The following is a 23,685-nucleotide window of genomic DNA, read 5'->3' on the forward strand; positions in this document are numbered from 1 at the left end:
TGTGTTATACTAGCTAAGTGCTCTCAGCTGTGACTGGTCCATGTGTTATACTAGCTAAGTGCTCTCTCAGCTGTGACTGGTCCATGTGTTATACTAGCTAAGTGCTCTCTCAGCTGTGACTGGTCCATGTGTTATACTAGCTAAGTGCTCTCTCAGCTGTGACTGGTCCATGTGTTATACTAGCTAAGTGCTCTCTCAGCTGTGACTGGTCCATGTGTTATACTAGCTAAGTGCTCTCTCAGCTGTGACTGGTCCATGTGTTATACTAGCTAAGTGCTCTCTCAGCTGTGACTGGTCCATGTGTTATACTAGCTAAGTGCTCTCAGCTGTGACTGGTCCATGTGTTATACTAGCTAAGTGCTCTCTCAGCTGTGACTGGTCCATGTGTTATACTAGCTAAGTGCTCTCTCAGCTGTGACTGGTCCATGTGTTATACTAGCTAAGTGCTCTCTCAGCTGTGACTGGTCCATGTGTTATACTAACCAAGTGCTCTCTCAGCTGTGACTGGTCCATGTGTTATACTAGCCAAGTGCTCTCTCAGCTGTGACTGGTCCATGTGTTATACTAGCCAAGTGCTCTCTCAGCTGTGACTGGTCCATGTGTTATACTAGCTAAGTGCTCTCTCAGCTGTGACTGGTCCATGTGTTATACTAGCTAAGTGCTCTCTCAGCTGTGACTGGTCCATGTGTTATACTAGCTAAGTGCTCTCTCAGCTGTGACTGGTCCATGTGTTATACTAGCCAAGTGCTCTCTCAGCTGTGACTGGTCCATGTGTTATACTAGCCAAGTGCTCTCTCAGCTGTGACTGGTCCATGTGTTATACTAGCCAAGTGCTCTCTCAGCTGTGACTGGTCCATGTGTTATACTAGCCAAGTGCTCTCTCAGCTGTGACTGGTCCATGTGTTATACTAGCCAAGTGCTCTCTCAGCTGTGACTGGTCCATGTGTTATACTAGCTAAGTGCTCTCTCAGCTGTGACTGGTCCATGTGTTATACTAGCTAAGTGCTCTCTCAGCTGTGACTGGTCCATGTGTTATACTAGCTAAGTGCTCTCTCAGCTGTGACTGGTCCATGTGTTATACTAGCTAAGCGCTCTCTCAGCTGTGACTGGTCCATGTGTTATACTAGCTAAGCGCTCTCTCAGCTGTGACTGGTCCATGTGTTATACTAGCTAAGCGCTCTCTCAGCTGTGACTGGTCCATGTGTTATACTAGCTAAGCGCTCTCTCAGCTGTGACTGGTCCATGTGTTATACTAGCTAAGCGCTCTCTCAGCTGTGACTGGTCCATGTGTTATACTAGCTAAGCGCTCTCTCAGCTGTGACTGGTCCATGTGTTATACTAGCTAAGCGCTCTCTCAGCTGTGACTGGTCCATGTGTTATACTAGCTAAGCGCTCTCTCAGCTGTGACTGGTCCATGTGTTATACTAGCTAAGCGCTCTCTCAGCTGTGACTGGTCCATGTGTTATACTAGCTAAGCGCTCTCTCAGCTGTGACTGGTCCATGTGTTATACTAGCTAAGCGCTCTCTCAGCTGTGACTGGTCCATGTGTTATACTAGCTAAGCGCTCTCTCAGCTGTGACTGGTCCATGTGTTATACTAGCTAAGCGCTCTCTCAGCTGTGACTGGTCCATGTGTTATACTAGCTAAGTGCTCTCTCAGCTGTGACTGGTCCATGTGTTATACTAGCTAAGTGCTCTCTCAGCTGTGACTGGTCCATGTGTTATACTAGCTAAGTGCTCTCTCAGCTGTGACTGGTCCATGTGTTATACTAGCTAAGTGCTCTCTCAGCTGTGACTGGTCCATGTGTTATACTAGCTAAGTGCTCTCTCAGCTGTGACTGGTCCATGTGTTATACTAGCTAAGTGCTCTCTCAGCTGTGACTGGTCCATGTGTTATACTAGCTAAGTGCTCTCTCAGCTGTGACTGGTCCATGTGTTATACTAGCTAAGTGCTCTCTCAGCTGTGACTGGTCCATGTGTTATACTAGCTAAGTGCTCTCTCAGCTGTGACTGGTCCATGTGTTATACTAGCTAAGTGCTCTCTCAGCTGTGACTGGTCCATGTGTTATACTAGCTAAGTGCTCTCAGCTGTGACTGGTCCATGTGTTATACTAGCTAAGCGCTCTCTCAGCTGTGACTGGTCCATGTGTTATACTAGCTAAGCGCTCTCTCAGCTGTGACTGGTCCATGTGTTATACTAGCTAAGCGCTCTCTCAGCTGTGACTGGTCCATGTGTTATACTAGCTAAGCGCTCTCTCAGCTGTGACTGGTCCATGTGTTATACTAGCTAAGCGCGCTCTCAGCTGTGACTGGTCCATGTGTTATACTAGCTAAGCGCGCTCTCAGCTGTGACTGGTCCATGTGTTATACTAGCTAAGCGCTCTCTCAGCTGTGACTGGTCCATGTGTTATACTAGCTAAGCGCTCTCTCAGCTGTGACTGGTCCATGTGTTATACTAGCTAAGCGCTCTCTCAGCTGTGACTGGTCCATGTGTTATACTAGCTAAGCGCTCTCTCAGCTGTGACTGGTCCATGTGTTATACTAGCTAAGCGCTCTCTCAGCTGTGACTGGTCCATGTGTTATACTAGCTAAGCGCTCTCTCAGCTGTGACTGGTCCATGTGTTATACTAGCTAAGTGCTCTCTCAGCTGTGACTGGTCCATGTGTTATACTAGCTAAGTGCTCTCTCAACTGTGACTGGTCCATGTGTTATACTAGCTAAGTGCTCTCTCAGCTGTGACTGGTCCATGTGTTATACTAGGTAAGTGCTCTCTCAGCTGTGACTGGTCCATGTGTTATACTAGCTAAGTGCTCTCTCAGCTGTGACTGGTCCATGTGTTATACTAGCTAAGTGCTCTCTCAGCTGTGACTGGTCCATGTGTTATACTAGCTAAGTGCTCTCTCAGCTGTGACTGGTCCATGTGTTATACTAGCTAAGTGCTCTCTCAGCTGTGACTGGTCCATGTGTTATACTAGCTAAGTGCTCTCTCAGCTGTGACTGGTCCATGTGTTATACTAGCTAAGTGCTCTCTCAGCTGTGACTGGTCCATGTGTTATACTAGCTAAGTGCTCTCTCAGCTGTGACTGGTCCATGTGTTATACTAGCTAAGTGCTCTCTCAGCTGTGACTGGTCCATGTGTTATACTAGCTAAGCGCTCTCTCAGCTGTGACTGGTCCATGTGCAGAATCACAGTGTGCACAAAAAGCTATCCATAAACATTCAGGATGACTAAGTCCCCTTCCCTGGGGCCCTAGGAGGGAAGGCTTGGTCTCTTCTCTCTGAGGTGGTCAATTATCTGTGAAAGCAACAACGGTGTGCTGGTTTAAAAAACAAAGTTCACCACACACTCAACTTGTAAACAGCAAGAGATTCAGCTAGGAATGTACACTGCTCTTGTTAGGGATATTTTGAGATTTTTTTTCTTCTCAGTTGACCAGTTGAATACTCAAGAGGTTTGGAAACTGCATTCCACTGTCCTTACCTCATCCTCTCCTTCTCTGTAGTTTGTCGACATGCTAACCTGTCTGTATTATGTGTTTTGTATGCGTGTGTCTACCCCTAGTTCACAGACTTCCCAGACCCCATGCTGTACAGTGACTACCTACCAGAACTGTCCCGCCACCTGTCCTCCTGTAGCGCCCCCTGTGGCCCGGAGCTGGGGGCAGACCAGGTCTCTTGGGAGGAGCTGTTGGACATGGACCTGCCCTCGTTCCGACCTGCCTTCTTGGTCCTTTGCCGGGTCCTGCTGAACGTGATACACGAGTGCCTTAAACTGAGACTGGAACAGAGACCTGCAGGGGAGCCTTCACTGCTCAGCATCAAACAGGTCAGCAGGCACACTGTTTTCTTTATTGACTGATTAACGCTATTGGGCTGACCAGAACCTCAGATATTGTCCTTTTTAAAGCACAGTTCTATCATCTATGGTGGATGTGTAACCAGGCCAGCCTAGTACAGCTCGGCCTGCTCTGTTTGGCTCAGTAAAATGAAATGGTTAGGCTATATGTTGATGCCCATGTTAACCGGTGTCTCCATCTGTCCTGTAGTTGGTGCGTGAATGTAAGGAGGTGTTGAAAGGTGGTCTCCTGATGAAGCAGTATTACCAGTACATGCTGAGGCAGGTGGTCACAGACCCCCAGGGACTCCAGACCAACGCCAACATAGACGAGTTTGAGGACGACCTCCACAAGATGCTAGTGGTAAAACGGACCTACTGAGTCAGGATTAGGGTTTCCAGAAATCCTGGATGGAAGATTAGTGGTAGCGTCCCACCTGGCCAACATCCGGTGAAATTGCAGAGCGTAAATTTCAAATTACAGAAATATAAATATTTAACATTCATGAAAATACAAGTATTATACATCAAAATAAAGCTGAACTTCTTGTTAATCCAGCCACTGTCTCAGATTTCGAAAAGGCTTTACGGCAAAAGCACACCATGCGATTATCTGAGGACAGCGCCCCGCATACAAAAACATTTTTCAACCAGGCAAGTGCGAAACGAACGTCAGAAATAGTGATATAATAAATGCCTTACCTTTGAAGATTTTCTTCTGTTGGCACTCCAAACGGTCTGTTACATTACAAATGGTCCTTTTGAGTAACGCGCAGTTTACTTTGGGCACGCTTTTCATCCGGACGGGAAAATATTGCCCCCTACCCAAGAGAGGTTAAGAGGTCTTGAGGACAGGAATGATGGTCATCTTAAAACGTGTGGATTACAGACTGTGACAAGGAGAGTTTGTCCCAGGTCTGGTAGCGCGGCATCATTGGGCAGATCACGGTTGGGTCTTCCTTTGTAATGCGTAGTAGACTGTAGCCCTTGCCACATGCGGTGGGCGTCGGAGCCTGTGTAGTATCATTCCACCTTATTCCTATATTGTCATTTTGCTCATTTGATGACTCTGCGGAGGTCATAGTGGGACTTCTTGTACTTGTTCCTGTCCTCAGCCGTAGCATCAGGGTTGTCTACGATAGCTCTGTGTGCGGTAGCCCTGCTCTTTAGTTTAGAGCCAACCTCTGTGTTAATCCTGGGCTATTGATTGGGGGTCAATGTTGCCGATGCATTTTCGAATGCAACCGGTGACTCGGGTGGTTAGCTCGTTGGCGGAGTCTCAAAACATATTCCAATCAGCGCTAGCAAAGCAGACCTGTAGCATAAGCTCTGATTCTGGTGACAATTCTTCAACGGAGCGAGTCACAGGTACTTCCTGTTTTGAGTTTCTGGTTGTAAACAGGAAGTAGGAGTACATGATCTGATTTGGCGGATAAGGAAGGACCTTGCTTGCTTGCTTGCTTATTGGTAGAATAACAGTGGTTTAGGACTTTATCTCCCCTAGGGAATAGGGTGCCGTTTGGGACTCATCCAGATTAGAGGTGTACTGTATGAGAGGCTGTCTCTCTGGATAGCTGGCCAGTACCCAGGACTGAGGCTCAAAGGTATAGCTCCTGGTAAATCTGCTTAAGAACACTGTGTGCTGATTTCTGGTGTGAGTGTGTTTTAACCAACCACTGCAAAGCTGAAGCAGCACATGGTAAGGGTGTGGCAGGAATTGGCTTTAGTCAATCACTGATTACTTCTCAGGAATTTAGGCGGCATAGTTTTCTTTCCTCGCTGTCGGTCTTTTTCTCTGAACAGACGGCCGGCCAGTAGTCTGATAAAAGCCTGATTTAACACTATGTTCCTGAATTCCAAGAAGGCTCAGAACAACAGCACTGTCAGGGAAAAAGTTTAGTCTAGTCTACTGCCTGCTGCCAGCACTCAACGCTTTCCTTTAGGAATATCACGGGCCTGCAGAGCATGGGGTGGGGCCTGCAGAGCATGGGGTGGGGCCTGCAGAGCATGGGGTGGGGCCTGCAGAGCATGGGGTGGGGCCTGCAGAGCATGGGGTGGGGCCTGCAGAGCAGAGCATGGGGTGGGGCCTGCAGAGCATGGGGTGGGGCCAATACAATAAGAATGAATGTATTCTCCAGTATCTCTGCCATCTGCTGACGAATACAGAGCAACACCACCAGATGCCTTAGGGAGGATGGTATACATTATAGGGGGAATTTGTGTTAGGATAATGGTGGCGATATCACAAGCTAGGTTTCTGTCCCAATTTGCGACAGATTTTCATGAGAATATTATAAAATCTGCATAAAAAATATGCGTCTTCATCAGACTGACGTTGTTGCGGATAAAAGGCTGTACGGGATGACAGTGCACATATAAACCACTTTTTTGTCTTTAAGTTTTCATGTACTGAATAAAAAAACATGAGTTGGTTTCCATTGCATTTTCCACTCTAGCAATTTTAGTTTTGTTACAAACTGTTGCGATAGATGGCAGACTTGCCCATTCTGGTTTTCGCACATGCATTTTCTCTAGACAGTTGGCTGATATAGTGGACACTGGACAGATTAGGGTATATGATGAGATTGATAAAAGTAAAATAGTTGTTACTTGGCAGCTAAGCACCGATCTTCATGTCACTAGCATACAAATGAAGACCCTGAATTTTATTGGAAAGGAGCATCAGTCTCACTGTGCACTTTCACCATCCTGTAGCCTAAACTGCATGCTTTTCCAAGTAGCAATGGGAGGACCACACAACATAGCATCGCGGGACTACAACTTTACCTCCACATGGTTATTCTATCAACAATTGCGCAATAAATTGTTTCCACTGCAATTCGTCGCATAATAACATTTTACCAACACAAAAAGGTCAAACTAAGAAATTGTCTGTCGACATTTTATAAAATTGTAACGACACTTTCTGTTTCCATCAGAGCTGTTGTGATTTTCTTTTTTTATACAGCATGACTTGACTGGCATAAAAACGGTAGAGAATCATACGGTGGAGAAACCATGCAAAGCAATTGTGAAAACATACATTTAGGAACTAGATTTGATTATCAAATGTCTCAAACTTGAGACGAAACTAACTGATGCATGCACCTTTTATTTAAATGAATAACATTGGAAATACACCTTCCTGCAGGTAGGCAAAAATATCCACTTACCTGATAATCACCACACATTCATCCCTCTGTCTGCAGGTGTACTTTGACTACATGCACAGCTGGATCCAGATGCTGCAGCAGCTTCCCCAGGCGTCCCACAGCCTGAAGAACCTTCTAGAGGAGGAGTGGGACTTTACCAAGGTCATCACCCCTTACATCAGAGGAGGGGAGGCTCAGTCTGGGAAACTCTTCTGGTTGGTGTTTGACTGATTTTGTTTCCTTGTTCTATTGTATCTCATGTTGAGTGTCTATGCTCCTTGGAAGCATCCAACTTGCTTCCTCTTTTTAACATTGTGTTTAGTTAGCTCCGCTTGGCTGAAGATCCCCTGCCTCTTCTCTCTCGCAGTGATATTGCTGGGATGCTGCTCAAGTCCACTGGGGACTTCCTGGATGCGGGCCTGCAGAGGAGTGGTGATGAATTCTGGCAAAGTGCCGATGACAGTACAGTCTCAGATGAGATCAGGTATGTCTTGTTTTAGATGGTAGGAACTGCCAGGGTCCTCATGATATTATCACCATACTTAGGTGCCAAAACAGTATGTATTGCAATTCTCACAATTTTTATTAAATGTTATGTTCCAAATGTATTGCTCATTGTATAGGCCTGCTGCAGAGAGATGAGAGTGCATGAGAAAATGGATTTTGATCAGTCATGGAAATAAAAGTGCTGAAACCTTGTTGGCTCACTATTTCAAAAGAAGATGAAGAACAAGCTATATGATGAAAAATATCTGCATTTGTGGTACAGCCGACTAGCACCAGCTCACGCAACTTTGCAAAAAGTATATACACAGAGTATACAAAACGTTAACATCTGCTCTTTCCATGACAGACTGACCAGGTGAAAGCTATGATCCCTTATTGATGTCACTTGTTAAATCCACTTCCATCATTGTAGATGAAGGGGCGGAGACGGGTTAAAGAAGGAGTTTTAAGCCTTGAGACAACTGAGACATGGATTGTGTATGTGTGCCATTCAGAGGGGGAATGGGCAAGACAAAATATTTAAGTGCCTTTGAACGGGGTATGGTAGTAGGTGCCAGGCGCACCGGTTTGTGTCAAGAACTGCAATGCTACTGGGTTTTTCTCGCTCAACAGTTTCCCGTGTGTATTAAGAATGGTTCACCACCCAAAGGAAATTCAGGCAACTTGACACAACTGTGGGAAGCATTGGAGTCAACATGGGCCAGCATTCCTGTGGAAACCTTTCGACACCTTGTAGAGTCCATGCCCCAACGAATTGAGGCTGTTCTGAGGGCAAAGGGGTTGGGGTGCAAATCAATATTATGTCATTTATATTTTTTTATTTAACATTTTTTAACTAGGCAAGTCAGTTAAGAACAAATTCTTATTTACAATGACGGCCTACCCCGGCCAAACCTGGACGGCGCTGGGCCAATTGTGCGCCGCCCTATAGGACTCCCAATCCAGGGCCGGTTGTGATACAGCCTGGAATCGAACCAGGGTCTGTAGTGCCGCCTCTAGCACTGAGATGCAGTTCCTTAGACCGCTGCACCACTCGGGAGCCCCATTAGGAAGGTGTTCCTAATGTTTGGTATAGTCGGTGTATATATAGATTTATACAACAGGTGGGTCAAATCCTGAATGCTGATAGTTTAAAATCGCATTCCAGCCGGTGTCTATTCCACAAGTTACCACCGACTAAATCTATGACGTTAAAATGCCTATTTACTCTGTTCCATCTGACTGCGCAATCCACTGTCTCATTAGCCCAGCCAGGCAATTTATGAACTTGATCTCCACTATAAAAAGCATCTAGACATTATCTCACATTTTCTTTTAGACTAACATTTAGTTCTCAACAACAGAAAAGACTAGAAAACAGCTTAAACAAATGCAGTTACATTTGTTATTCTGGCTGCACTGTTTGATGTAACTGTAAGTTAGCCGTAGTTGGCTAGTTAGCAAGCAAAGGATAAGAACGTTGCCAGCCAGTATGGCAATGGAACATTTAGAATGAACAACTGGGTCGCTCGCGTCCATAAATACAGAACAAAAAGTCTGAACGACTGTGTTGTTCAACCGAACCTATAGAACGACCAGCCTGCTTGGGTAGCAACCCTAGATTTGTGTCGGGGCTATATCTTGTGGAAGGATGAAATAGTATGAATAAAGTCATCAAAATAACATTTTTTTTAATGAAAATATGTCAATCATTATTTAAATATGTAGGTAACCCGTTGTATACAAGCGATAATGCCCTGGAAGCTGGTGTTTGGAGGATATATTGGCACGGTTTTCCTGGACTTTGTCTCGAGCCTAGCACCCGTGCCATTAAATCCTCCAAACACCGGCTTCTCGGGCATTATCACATAAATATGTACTGAACAAAAATAGAAATGCAACCATTTCAAAGATTTTACTGGGTTATAGTTCATATGAGGAAATCGGTCAGTTTAAATAAATTGAATCAGGTTCTAATATATGGATTTCACATGACAGGGCAGGGTGCAGCCATGGGTGGGCCTTGGAGTGTATAGGCCCACCCACTTGGCAGCCAGGCCCAGCCAATAAGAATGTGTGTGTGTATATTATACATTTTTGTACATGTTTTTTAATTTTTTTATTACATTTTTTACAAATTGATACTTGGAGTCAAAGCATCGCTATAATATTGTGATATGTAATAATGGATTACCCCCTGTCACTATTAGATATGTCCAACTAAATTCCTCACTGTTGGGTAAATAAAGTCAACTTGATTTTCTAAGAGGCCAATGTTGAGCTGGTTTGTTGTCCTACTAGGCGGTCGGTAATCGAGACGAGCCGGTCACTCAAGGAACTGTTCCATGAGGCTAGAGAGAGGGCGTCCAAAGCTCTGGGCTTTGCCAAAATGCTCCGTAAGGTGAGAGAGACAGCAGTTTTTGTTTCCCCCCATTTTCTTCCTGCTTATTTTTACTTGGCAAATGCACAGATGTATTGTGTATGCAAGTAAATGTATGCTGCGTTTTTGGTTATGGCTCACTTGTAAAAAAAAAAGAACGAAAAAAAGGAAAAGGTTAGCGATCTCAATGTGACTTCCCAGGTTAAATCTAGGAAGTATGAACATAAAATAATTATTTTGAGTGCTCTGACTCCCTCTCCACAACAGGACCTGGAGATTGCTGCAGACTTCAGCATTACCAGCGGGGTACCATGCCTCCTGGAGGCCCTCAAGGAGAGAAACTATGTCAAGGTGCCTCAAATCACCCCTTTTGTTCCTTTTCAACCTCCGTGCTATTCACACTGTGTTCTACAGAGGGTCTGGGTCAATCCAGTTCAGGAAGTTTCCATTCCGGAGCTAAACTGAAATTCAAATATTCATCATTGCTTTTTCATTGAAATTGCCATTTTGATGTACTTCCTGAATGTCCCTTCCCTTTTTGAAGGATGAAAATGCTAACCTGTCTGTCTGATTGTCTGCAGGTCCAGATCCCAGGGCTGGAGGAGCTGGAGGTGTTTGTCCCCTGTTCCCTGATGGACCAGCGGGCCCTCATTCTCCAACTTCTTAACGCTGCAGCTGGTAAGGACTGCAGTAAAGAGCCTGACGAGATGATGGCAGAGGATGAGGCCTACCTGCTGATGAGCAAGCACGGAGCAGGGGACTCTCCTGGCGAGGCAGGCCAGGCTGCAGTGCAGTGGCAATGGGACGGGGAGCTGGTCAAACTGGTGCCTCAGATGGAGACTGTGGACACGCTACGGGCCATGAAGGTCGGTTTGTGGGAATTCTGGGAACAGGGTTTATTAATCAATTTGCAGTGTAGCCATGACAAGGTGTGTGTGATCCCATCTCCCATTCTGAAGTAGATTATTAAGCCTGATTTGCAATGGGACCCTATGTATAACATAATATGTAGCTGCTTTGCACTAACATTGTACTGACAGATGTAAGAGAAGAGAGACTGATGACTTGACTCAAACTCAGCTGTTAGACTTGACTGTACTATGACTCGTCCTCAAGGAATTGAGACTTGACTCTGACTCTGTTAGACTTGAGACTACACACTCATCCTCAGACTTGAGATTGACACTGACTTGCCTGAAGTGATGCAGCTTGGCCACCTGGTGGCCCAAAGGAATTGTTTGATTGATTGTTTTCTTAATATATTGATCAGGTGGAGAACCTGCTCCTGATAGTGATGCAGTCAGCCCACCTGGTGGCCCAGCGTAAGGCCTTCCAGCAGAGCATGGATGATCTGCTCACCCTCCACAGGGAACAAACTTCCAGCCAGCCCCTCATCGCCCGCTCCCTGGAGCAACTCAAGGTACAATCCACTGTATTTATTTACCTTGATCATGTACTGCTTTTCATTTCCCTGTTGTAAATAAATATTCACATTAAGCCCAAGTTTATTGAGCTGCTATTGGGTAAATTCACAAATGACTGCACAAATGTCATGTTTATACTGCAGTGAGCTGTGAAAAAAGTCATGCACATCACTGTTGTCTTATTCTACATCACATTGTTTTCAAAATCTGTTAGCTTTCTCTCTCCTCGACTAGATTCCTGTGTGTCTGTGGTTGAAGCAGCCCTCATGAAGTGATGTATTTTTCCTTTTAGTTAGTGTGTTTTTGACTCCCTCTCTAACTCATTATTTCTCTTTTTCTCTCCATCCCGCTTCTTTCTTCTCCTCCCACAGAACGAAGCCTTACAGCTGTGTATAAAGATCAACACAGCCATTGACCGGGTGGAGTACATGTTCACGTCAGAGTTTGAGGTGGAGGTGGAGGAGTCGGAGTCGGCCACACTACAGCAGTACTACAGAGAAGCCATGATACAGGGATACAACTTTGCCTTCGAGGTTAGATAATAATACAGAATATTATAATGGTTGGGTTGATGAGGGTGGGTGTATGATAAGCAGTGTTGTAGCAGTCCAGTCTCCAGACACAGTGTCTCGGTCTTGTCTCGGTGTCAGATACATTTGTACTCTGTCTCGGGACAGTGAGGACTCATAATTTTTTCCGGAGACCAGTGCAGTAAATAACTCAATTATCAGCTTCCATTCAGTCAGCGCATAACTGCTTTGCCAGGCCACATATTCTTAAAACATGAATACAGTATCTTAACAGCCTTTATAGCTATTATAGACCATGTTTGTGCAGTGGCAAACCTATAGTGTGTAACATATTGGTGATTCTGAAAAGGACAGCAACACAGTAGTACTAGTGCACTTTTTGTAACAACACAAACACGGTATACGCAGGCCAGTGGTGTAGTGGAGGGTATACGCAGGCCAGTGGTGTAGTGGAGGGTATACGCAGGCCAGTGGTGTAGTGGAGGGTATACGCAGGCCAGTGGTGTAGTGGAGGGTATACGCAGGCCAGTGGTGTAGTGGAGGGTATACGCAGGCCAGTGGTGTAGTGGAGGGTATACGCAGGCCAGTGGTGTAGTGGAGGGTATACGCAGGCCAGTGGTGTAGGGGAGGGTATACGCAGGCCAGTGGTGTAGGGGAGGGTATACGCAGGCCAGTGGTGTAGTGGAGGGTATACGCAGGCCAGTGGTGTAGTGGAGGGTATACGCAGGCCAGTGGTGTAGTGGAGGGTATACGCAGGCCAGTGGTGTAGTGGAGGGTATACGCAGGCCAGTGGTGTAGTGGAGGGTATACGCAGGCCAGTGGTGTAGGGGAGGGTATACGCAGGCCAGTGGTGTAGTGGAGGGTATACGCAGGCCAGTGGTGTAGTGGAGGGTATACGCAGGCCAGTGGTGTAGGGGAGGGTATACGCAGGCCAGTGGTGTAGGGGAGGGTATACGCAGGCCATTGGTGTAGGGGAGGGTATACGCAGGCCAGTGGTGTAGGGGAGGGTATACGCAGGCCAGTGGTGTAGGGGAGGGTATACGCAGGCCAGTGGTGTAGGGGAGGGTATACGCAGGCCAGTGGTGTAGGGGAGGGTATACACTGCCCCAGTATTACAGGGCAGGGCTAATGATCAGTGTTATAGTTGGAACACTACCCCAGTACTACAGGGCAGGGCTAATGATCAGTGTTATAGGTGGAACACTACCCCAGTACTACAGGGCAGGGCTAATGATCAGTGTTATAGGTAGAACACTACCCCAGTACTACAGGGCAGGGCTAATGATCAGTGTTATAGTTGGAACACTACCCCAGTACTACAGGGCAGGGCTAATGATCAGTGTTATAGTTGGAACACTGCCTCAGTACTACAGGGCAGGGCTAATGATCAGTGTTATAGTTGGAATGGAACACTACCCCAGTACTACAGGGCAGGGCTAATGATCAGTGTTATAGTTGGAACACTACCCCAGTACTACAGGGCAGGGCTAATGATCAGTGTTATAGTTGGAACACTACCCCAGTATTACAGGGCAGGGCTAATGATCAGTGTTATAGTTGGAACACTGCCCCAGTATTACAGGGCAGGGCTAATGATCGGTGTTATAGTTGGAACACTACCCCAGTACTACAGGGCAGGGCTAATGATCAGTGTTATAGTTGGAACACTACCCCAGTACTACAGGGCAGGGCTAATGATCAGTGTTATAGTTGGAACACTACCCCAGTATTACAGGGCAGGGCTAATGATCAGTGTTATAGTTGGAACACTACCCCAGTATTACAGGGCAGGGCTAATGATCAGTGTTATAGTTGGAACACTACCCCAGTATTACAGGGCAGGGCTAATGATCAGTGTTATAGTTGGAACACTACCCCAGTATTACAGGGCAGGGCTAATGATCAGTGTTATAGTTGGAATGGAACACTACCCCAGTACTACAGGGCAGGGCTAATGATCAGTGTTATAGTTGGAACACTACCCCAGTACTACAGGGCAGGGCTAATGATCAGTGTTATAGTTGGAACACTACCCCAGTATTACAGGGCAGGGCTAATGATCAGTGTTATAGTTGGAACACTGCCCCAGTATTACAGGGCAGGGCTAATGATCGGTGTTATAGTTGGAACACTACCCCAGTACTACAGGGCAGGGCTAATGATCAGTGTTATAGTTGGAACACTACCCCAGTACTACAGGGCAGGGCTAATGATCAGTGTTTTATAGTTGGAATGGAACACTACCACAGTACTACAGGGCAGGGCTAATGATCGGTGTTATAGGTGGAACACTGCCTCAGTACTACAGGGCAGGGCTAATGATCAGTGTTATAGTTGGAACACTGCCTCAGTACTACAGGGCAGGGCTAATGATCAATGTTATAGTTGGAACACTACCCCAGTACTACAGGGCAGGGCTAATGATCAGTGTTATAGTTGGAACACTACCCCAGTACTACAGGGCAGGGCTAATGATCAGTGTTATAGTTGGAACACTGCCTCAGTACTACAGGGCAGGGCTAATGATCAGTGTTATAGTTGGAACACTACCCCAGTACTACAGGGCAGGGCTAATGATCAGTGTTATAGTTGGAACACTACCCCAGTACTACAGGGCAGGGCTAATGATCGGTGTTATAGGTGGAACACTACCACAGTACTACAGGGCAGGGCTAATGATCGGTGTTATAGTTGGAACACTACCCCAGTACTACAGGGCAGGGCTAATGATCAGTGTTATAGTTGGAACACTACCCCAGTACTACAGTGCAGGGCTAATGATCAGTGTTATAGTTGGAACACTGCCTCAGTACTACAGGGCAGGGCTAATGATCAGTGTTATAGTTGGAACACTACCCCAGTACTACAGGGCAGGGCTAATAATCAGTGTTATAGTTGGAACACTACCCCAGTACTACAGGGCAGGTCTAATGATCAGTGTTTTATAGTTGGAACACTACCCCAGTACTACAGGGCAGGGCTAATGATCAGTGTTATAGTTGGAACACTACCCCAGTACTACAGGGCAGGGCTAATGATCAGTGTTTTATAGTTGGAATGGAACACTACCACAGTACTACAGGGCAGGGCTAATGATCAGTGTTATAGTTGGAACACTACCCCAGTATTACAGGGCAGGGCTAATGGTCAGTGTTATAGTTGGAACACTACCCCAGTATTACAGTGCAGGGCTAATGATCAGTGTTATAGGTAGAACACTACCCCAGTACTACAGGGCAGGGCTAATGATCAGTGTTATAGTTGGAACACTACCCCAGTATTACAGGGCAGGGCTAATGATCAGTGTTATAGTTGGAACACTACCCCAGTACTACAGGGCAGGGCTAATGATCGGTGTTATAGGTGGAACACTACCACAGTACTACAGGGCAGGGCTAATGATCAGTGTTATAGTTGGAACACTGCCCCAGTATTACAGGGCAGGGCTAATGATCGGTGTTATAGTTGGAATGGAACACTACCCCAGTACTACAGGGCAGGGCTAATGGTCAGTGTTATAGTTGGAACACTACCCCAGTATTACAGTGCAGGGCTAATGATCAGTGTTATAGGTAGAACACTACCCCAGTATTACAGGGCAGGGCTAATGATCAGTGTTATAGTTGGAACACTACCCCAGTACTACAGGGCAGGGCTAATGATCAGTGTTTTATAGTTGGAACACTACCCCAGTACTACAGGGCAGGGCTAATGATCAGTGTTATAGTTGGAACACTACCCCAGTACTACAGGGCAGGGCTAATGATCAGTGTTTTATAGTTGGAACACTACCCCAGTACTACAGGGCAGGGCTAATGATTAGTGTTATAGTTGGAACACTGCCTCAGTACTACAGGGCAGGGCTAATGATCAGTGTTATAGTTGGAACACTACCCCAGTACTACAGGGATACAACTTTGCCTTCGGGTGGTGGACGGTAGCAGTGGGCTAACTGGCCATTTTAGTTATGATGCAGCCAGGGGCTGCTAGTGGCAACATGAGGGTGGGTTACTTTAGGTCAGAGTCTTTAGAAACTTCCTGAGTATTTCCTCAGTACCCCTAGTGTGGAACGTAAACTGTGTATTGGAATGAGTGTAAAGCTGTCTGTCTTTCAACACAGTGTTACAACTAATTTAAAATGTTCTGCTCATTGCCTTGGAGGGTTGTGTTAGTACAGTGATGAGCCGTAGAGATGTAAGCTGGAGGTAATTGGAGGGTTGTGTTGGTAATGTTACATTGATGAGCTGTTAACGGAAGGTAATTGTCAACATATCTATTTGGGTCTGGTTGGACAATTGTTCTCTTTCTGAGCAAGGCTGACACGGAAACACGGCATTGTTTTTTACAAAAGGTTCTATTGAACATGCCACAGAAATAAAGACATTTGAATAATGGCAAGATTGGCTTGGTCCTCCTTGTGTTTTTGTCTAACCTGTCTGACCCCTAAACCAGAGTACAACTGACCCTCCTATTGGCTGCGTTTACACAGACAGCCCAATTCTGATATTTTGCCCAATTATTGGCAAACGAGCTGATCTGAGGCTGCCTGTGTGAAGGCAGTGTTAAGTTCCTCACAGTAGCAGCACAAGGATGAGTGCTGTGGTTCTGTTTGATGTAGGGGTTCTACTGTTCCAGTGAAGAGCACCTTCAAATGTACCTTTTGTTCTCCCTAGTACCACAAGGAGGTGGTGCGTCTGATGTCGGGGGAGTTCCGTCAGCGGATCGGGGAGCGCTACATCTCTTTCGCCAGGAAGTGGATGAACTATGTCCTCACTAAGTGTGAAAGTGGCCGGGGTACCAGACCCCGCTGGGCCACTCAAGGCTTTGATTTCCTCCAAGCCATCGAACCTGCCTTCATCTCTGCTTTACCGGAGGACGACTTCCTAGTAAAAACATACTACTGATTTATTAAATGACTACGTTATTGATTAATTGATTGGGTATTTTGCAGAATGGTATTGTAATTACATAAATCCTTCCCTCTGCAGAATTTGCAAGCTCTGATGAACGAGTGCATTGGTCATGTGATCGGGAAGCCTCACAGCCCAGTCAGTGGCCTGTACATAGGTAAGACCCCACCTCACCTGCACAAATATGTGGGCCTGTGTGGCTCAGTTGGCAAGACCATGGTGCTAGCAGCAATGCCAAGGTCATGGGTTCAAGTCCCTCAGGGATCACATGTGCATGATGAACATTGGATGAAAAAACATCTTGTTGGCCCTAAGGGGCCAGAAACTAGTGTGTAGAAATAGGAGGGCTGGAGTCGTATATCTTGGCCTTGTTGAGGCCCTTCCTCTCTTCTCCACTCAGCCTCCAGGAACAGTCCTCGACCGGTCAAGGTCCCTCGTTGCCATAGTGACCCCCCCAACCCCCAGCTGTTCATCCCCAATGCAGAGGGCTTCAGGTAGGTCAAAGGTCATGCTTACAATGAGGCACTAAGAACCATTTGCGGCCTGTTATAATACTGTGTTTTTATAATGTGTGTTTTCCTGCATGTTCTCATATTCTTCCTGTTCTCTGGTCTTGTGCAGTAATTGATGGGTTTTAAATTGGGTGGTTGAACTTGTATTAATGCTTTTCTGACTCTGAGTTAACACGGAGTGTGGGTGTATGTTCTTATGTGTAACTGGTGACACCTTTGAAAGGATGTTACTGTTTGGGTGCTTGGGACACATGCACACACCTCATCTCCAAGGCACTCTCCAGAGTTCCTCAGTGTGTTTTTGTCACCAGCTCTAGGAGTCTCCCTTGCGACCTACGGACTCAGCTGTGTCTACCTACAGGCCCCCGCACAGTCCCTGCCCCTCAGGGCCCCGCCCCCGGGGAACACGGTCCGACCAAAGCACCTGGATCCACCCCAAATGACGTCAGGTAGCGCCCCCCCCCCCCAGTTCCAGTACCTACCAAGTACTACTAGGGTTGTACTGTCAACCCAGAGCGCCACAGCCCAGCCACAGGCTGATATCCCACCCCTCCCATCTGAACTTGTCAACTAGTGGTTCAGGTTTCATATCTATATTTATTTCCCCTTATTTGACCAGGTGAGTTGACAGAGAAGTCGGGTTGACATGCCCCTGGTGGTTTACCCTGCCATACTATCTCACAGTTTGGAGTGGACCCAGAGAGTAGCATGTTCTGCATGCTTATCCAGATATATATATATATATATATATATATATGTGTGTGTGTGTGTGTGTGTGTGTGTGTGTGTGTGTATGTATTGTCACGTGCAGTGAAATGTGTTTTACAAGGTCAGCCATAGTAGTACGGTGAAAATTAGGGTTAGGTGCCTTGCTCAAGGGCATAGACAGATTTTTCAGATTGTCAGCTCGGGTATTCGAACCAGCGATCTTTCGGTTAGTGGACCAGCGCTCTAACCATTTTGTATGTGTTGCCGCTAACAGAAATGTGCATTTTAAAAAGACCACTTTATAACACTATCAAAACTACAGTTTTATAAGGACTGTCTTTTTAAAGGAATAGTTCACTCAAATTACCCTGAATGCCATCTATGGATATGGAGAGACTTTAATCCATGCTTTCGTTTTGTCCACCTGGCCAATGTCCCACAACACACATTCTCCAACACGTGGTTGTGCATGGCGTGAGAGATGTTAACACAACCATGTTACCTCATCATGCTGTGGGAAAATACAATGCCAGAGTTACTCTGCTATTAATCCATAATAGTGTGGCCTTGCTTTTATTCTAAGCATCTGATGGGGCGCTCTTCTTGATCTTTGGCTTGTTTGGTTTCTGTCCTTTTAAAATGAAAGCATGTGCTCTAGCTGAGCTCTCTGTTTGACCTTTGAACTTTGGTGGGATGGGCATAGATCTAGAATCTATATATTTCTACGGGTGTGGGGTAGGGTTGAGAGTTAGTTATTGTATCACGTATTTGTTATGTTCCGCCATCTCGATAATCACAAGCCTCTTGACTGATATTGGTTGACCACAGGTCCCGGATATGTTTGTGCTGTGTTCTACGGTCATTGTTATGGCATCACAATAGCCATAGAAGTTGGCAACAGGAGCTGGGCTAGTCTGGGATCTGAGCTGTACAGGACAATGCAGGATCATTGAGTTGGCCAGCTAACTTGGCAAAATATTTTGATAATTTTGTAAGTATACAAACAAACGCATTATCTAAGTTTTGCTTTTTTTAGTGAACCAGAAAATCTAGTTATTTCAAAATAAAAGTTGTCTGGCTAACTCATTGATCCTGCTTTGTAGTATACCCCTCTGTTGGCTGACAACTTGGGTAGATTGTAGTTGATTGTATGATACCTGCCTCTCCCTGTGCAGAGGGACCAACCTCCAGGAGAACGACAGGCTGTGGTCTGTAGCGGCCGAGATGCATTTCAGGTCTCTGAGCCGACACTCCAGTCCCACTGAGAACAGGGAAGGTATTAGACACTTCTAATTGTTTGCATTATCCTGTTGAGATGTTTATGATATTATCTTAATGGAACTGTGCATTCTGCATAATTCTGTCTTTTGGCTTTGAACAAGAACGAAATAAAATGGAAAGTAGGAGTAGTCACTTGACCTGTGTTTTTGTACCTTAACATAGCTCCCATCTTCCTGCCTGTCTGTGTTCTCTCTCTCTCTCTCTCTCATCAGAACCCTCCTATCCTAAGGGAGGAGAACCCAGCAGCACAGCTAGGAGAAGCTGGGAGCTCCGCACCTTCATCAGCCAATCAAAAGGTGAGAATAACGAGGGGGGGGGGGGGTGCAAGTCCTAGGTGCCATCTCTGGCTGTTGTGCCCTTGTGCAAGGCACTTAATCTCTAAACTGCTCCAGAGTAGTGTGTAGAGTCCGTCTGTTCTATGCCTTTCCATTTCTCACCTTTACACAACTGAGAAAGTACCTGGCTCTGTTTTCTATTCCTCTTCATTCCTGAGAGTCTGTCCTCTACACCTCTTTCTCCTCAGACACGGCAGCCAGGCAGAGCCCCATGGAAGCTGTACGTCGCTCCATACGCTCCTTCGAGGACAAACGCTACGCAGTCATGAAGCAAAGGAACATCATTGGCCAGGTGTGCGACACCCCCAAATCTTACGACAACGTCATGCACGTTGGCCTCCGCAAGGTCACCTTCAAGTGGCAGAGGGGCAACAAGATAGGTATGTACTGTACACCCTATTCCCTTTATAGTGCACTACTTTTGGTCAGAGCCTCGACTGAACTTGTGTCCCCCCTAAATGAACTTGTGTCCCCCCTTATCCTCTATATACAGGGCTTTCCTCCAGAGCCCACGAGGCCCTGGCCAACAGTTGTACACAGTAAAGGGAATAGGTTGCCATTTTAGATTTTCCCTGGAGTTTGTCCTTTAGTATTGTTGTCTCATTTATCATGCCCATGGTGTTTCATCTGTCTCCCGCTACAGGTGAGGGACAGTATGGCAAGGTGTACACCTGCATCAACGTGGACACTGGAGAACTCATGGCTATGAAGGAGGTAGGTAGCCATGGCCTGATAGGCTTTTGTAGCCACAACAATGTAGCACGGGAGCAGAATGTTGCCCTGAATTGAAAAAGATGTTTATGGTCATTTTAATTCACTGCCAGTTAACATCCATTCCTATCAACAGTTCCCATACTATTTTCTCATACGTTTGAAAAAAATGTTTGTCCAATAAAAGTTTATTTTCCAAATCAGATCCGGTTCCAGCCGAACGACCATAAGACGATAAAGGAGACAGCAGATGAGCTGAAGATCTTTGAGGGCATCAAACACCCCAACCTGGTCCGCTACTTTGGTGTTGAGCTACATCGGGTAAGAGCATGCATGTATGGGTTCCAAAGTTCTATAAACTTTCCCTGGCTTTTCAGATATTCTAGTTGGAGGTTCCCTTACCAAGAAGGAATCCTCCAACCGGAATCTCTGAAAAGCCAGGGAACTTTAGGGAAAGTTTGAAAGGTCAAACTCAGTCTGTGTGTGAATGAGATGACACTATGTATGAACGGGCTATAACATCAGATTGGATGTATGCATTAACTGTCTGTGTCCCTCCCTCTCCCCACCAGGAGGAGATGTACATCTTCATGGAGTACTGTGATGAGGGGACTCTGGAGGAGGTGTCCAGGCTTGGCCTACAGGAACACGTCATCAGGCTGTACAGCAAACAGACCACCACGGCCATCAACGTGCTCCACGAACATGGCATCGTGCACCGAGACATCAAGGGTCAGTTAGCACCTCTCTCTGGGGGAGATGTCTCTTTCTCTCTAGCTTACTGTTGGTCTCTTAATTCAATGTCAGGGTTATGCAGGCACCTTGTAGCAGTGTTATGAATCAGTTAACCTCTCTAGGGCAGGTGGCACCAAATCGTCCCACCTACGTAACAGCCAGTTGAATCCTGTGGCGCGATATTCAAATACCTTAGAAATGCTATTACTTCAATTTCTCAAACATATGACTATTTTACAGCATTTTAAAGACAAGACTCTCGTTAATATAACCACACTGTCCGATTTCAAAAAGGCTTTACAACGAAAGCAAAACATTAGATTATGTCAGCAGAGTACCCAGCCAGAAATAATCACACCCATTTTTCAAGCTAGCATATAATGTCAAAAACCCAGAAGACAGCTAAATGCAGCACTAACCTTTGATGATCTTCATCAGATGACACACCTAGGACATTATGTTATACAATACATGCATGTTTTGTTCAATCAAGTTCATATTTATGTCAAAAACCAGCTTTTTACATTAGCATGTGACGTTCAGAACTAGCATACCCCCCGCAAACTTCCGGCGAATTTACTAACAATTTACTAAATTACTCACGATAAACGTTCACAAAAAGCATAACAATTATTTTAAGAATTATAGATACAGAACTCCTCTATGCACTCGATATGTCCGATTTTAAAATAGCTTTTCGGTGAAAGCACATTTTGCAATATTCTAAGTAGATAGCCCGGCATCACAGGGCTAGCTATTTAGACACCCAGCAAGTTTAGCCTTCACCAAACTCCGATTTACTATTAGAAAAGTTTGATTACCTTTCCTGTTCTTCGTCAGAATGCACTCCCAGGACTTCTACTTCAATAACAAATGTTGGTTTGGTCCCAAATAATCCATAGTTATGTTCCAACAGCGGCGTTTTGTTCGTGCGTTCAAGACACTATCCGAATGGTAAATAAGGGTCACGCGCATTTTGTGACAAAAGATTTCTAAATATTTCATTACCGTACTTCGAAGCATGTCAACCGCTGTTTAAAATCAATTTTTATGCAATTTTTCTCGTAAAAAAGCGATAATATTCCAACCGGGAATCTGCAATTAGGTAAACAGACGAAAGAAAATACAGCATGGGGTCGACTCGGGCACGCGCCTAAGCCCTTTGTCCTCTGATCGGCCACGGCGATAATGTGTTTCAGCCAGAGGCTGCCTCGATATCGTTCAGCCTTTTCCCGGGCTCTGAGAGCCTATGGGAGCCGTAGGAAGTGTCACGTTACAGCTAAGATCCTGAGTCTTCAATAAACAGAGGCAAGAACAACAACACCTTGTCAGACAGGCCACTTCCTGCATGAAATCTTCTCAGGTTTTTGCCTGCCATATGAGTTCTGTTATACTCACAGACACCATTCAAACAGTTTTAGAAACTTTAGGGTGTTTTCTATCCAAAGCCAATAATTTAATGCATATTCTAGTTACTGGGCAGGAGTAGTAACCAGATTAAATCGGGTACGTTTTTTATCCGGCCGTGTAAATACTGCCCCCTAGCCCTAACAGGTTAATGCATTTTAGCTATAGTGACATTGGCTGGGGGTTTATGCCATAAAGAAAAGCTATCATAAATCTCAGATTGAGTTATCATCCCTTCCTGTGGCTCCAGTGTCATTGACACAGCAGGAGTTGTTCTTACTGTATGGATGTCTCTCTGAGCCCAGTGTCTCTCTCACTGTTCCTCCTCTCTCTCTACCATAGGAGCCAACATCTTCCTGACGTCGTCAGGCCTGATCAAGCTGGGGGACTTTGGCTGTTCTGTGAAGCTGAACAATGCCCAGACCATGCCTGGAGAGGTTAACAGCACCATGGGAACGGCAGGTGAATGAGACACATTAATCCTTGTTATACGCTCCCTATAGAAAGCATTCATTCCCCCTCACCTATCTACACACAGTACCCCATAATGACAATATGAAAGCAGGTTTTTAGAAATTTTTGCAAATGTATTGATAATTAAATAAATATCAAATTTACATAAGTATTCACACCCCTGAGTCAATACTTTGTAGAAGCACATTTGGCAATGATTACAGCTGTGAGTCGCTGGATAGTGCAACATTTGCCCAATTATTATTTTTCTAATTCTTCAAGCACTGTCAAATTAGTTGTTGATCATTTCTAGACAACCATTTTCAGGTCTTGCCCTAGATTTAAGCTAATTTAAGTCAAAACTGTAGCTCAGCCACTCAAGAACATTCACTGTCCAGTGTAGATTTGGCCTTGTGTTTCAGGTTATTGTCCTGCTGAAAGGTGAAATCATTTGTCAGTGTCTGGTGGAAAGCAGACTGAACCAAGTCATGATGAAACTGAGTTTGGAAGGACACCTGTATCTTTGTAGTGACTGGGTGTATTGCTACACCATCTAAAGTGTAATTAATCATGATCAAAGGGATATTCGATGTCTGTTCTTTTTTATTTTTACCCATCTACAAATAGGTGCCCTTCTTTGCAAGGCATTGGAAAACCTCCCTGGTCTTTGTGTTTGAAATTCACTACTCGACCTTACAGATAATTAATTGTATGTGTGGGGTACAGAGATGAGGTAGTCAATCAAAAATCCTGTTAAACACTATTGCTCACAGTGAGTCCGTGTAACTTATGTGACTTGTTAAGCACATTTTCACTCCTGAACTTAC

The 23,685-nt window shown here is 45.5% G+C and overlaps 1 protein-coding gene across 4 annotated transcripts in view; it reads left to right on the forward strand.

Annotated features, from left to right (window-relative positions):
• LOC115152798 (mitogen-activated protein kinase kinase kinase 4) overlaps window positions 1-23,685 on the forward strand; it is a 61,049-nt gene that overhangs the window by 32,937 nt on the left and 4,427 nt on the right. For 3 of the 4 annotated variants that reach the window (XM_029697603.1, XM_029697604.1, XM_029697606.1), the window contains exons 6-25: window positions 3,562-3,825; window positions 4,046-4,198; window positions 7,044-7,201; window positions 7,354-7,470; window positions 9,774-9,873; window positions 10,120-10,203; window positions 10,434-10,718; window positions 11,123-11,272; window positions 11,648-11,809; window positions 16,480-16,692; window positions 16,795-16,873; window positions 17,117-17,210; window positions 17,540-17,677; window positions 19,112-19,212; window positions 19,430-19,513; window positions 19,741-19,932; window positions 20,196-20,266; window positions 20,468-20,584; window positions 20,836-20,995; window positions 22,748-22,867. In XM_029697603.1, the coding sequence (XP_029553463.1) occupies window positions 3,562-3,825; window positions 4,046-4,198; window positions 7,044-7,201; window positions 7,354-7,470; window positions 9,774-9,873; window positions 10,120-10,203; window positions 10,434-10,718; window positions 11,123-11,272; window positions 11,648-11,809; window positions 16,480-16,692; window positions 16,795-16,873; window positions 17,117-17,210; window positions 17,540-17,677; window positions 19,112-19,212; window positions 19,430-19,513; window positions 19,741-19,932; window positions 20,196-20,266; window positions 20,468-20,584; window positions 20,836-20,995; window positions 22,748-22,867 (2,842 nt within the window). The remainder of the gene's footprint in view (window positions 1-3,561; window positions 3,826-4,045; window positions 4,199-7,043; window positions 7,202-7,353; window positions 7,471-9,773; window positions 9,874-10,119; window positions 10,204-10,433; window positions 10,719-11,122; window positions 11,273-11,647; window positions 11,810-16,479; window positions 16,693-16,794; window positions 16,874-17,116; window positions 17,211-17,539; window positions 17,678-19,111; window positions 19,213-19,429; window positions 19,514-19,740; window positions 19,933-20,195; window positions 20,267-20,467; window positions 20,585-20,835; window positions 20,996-22,747; window positions 22,868-23,685) is intronic. The other variant, XM_029697605.1, reaches the window with a different exon arrangement.

Source organism: Salmo trutta, chromosome 18, assembly GCF_901001165.1.
Source record: "Salmo trutta chromosome 18, fSalTru1.1, whole genome shotgun sequence".
Taxonomy (NCBI): domain Eukaryota; kingdom Metazoa; phylum Chordata; class Actinopteri; order Salmoniformes; family Salmonidae; genus Salmo; species Salmo trutta.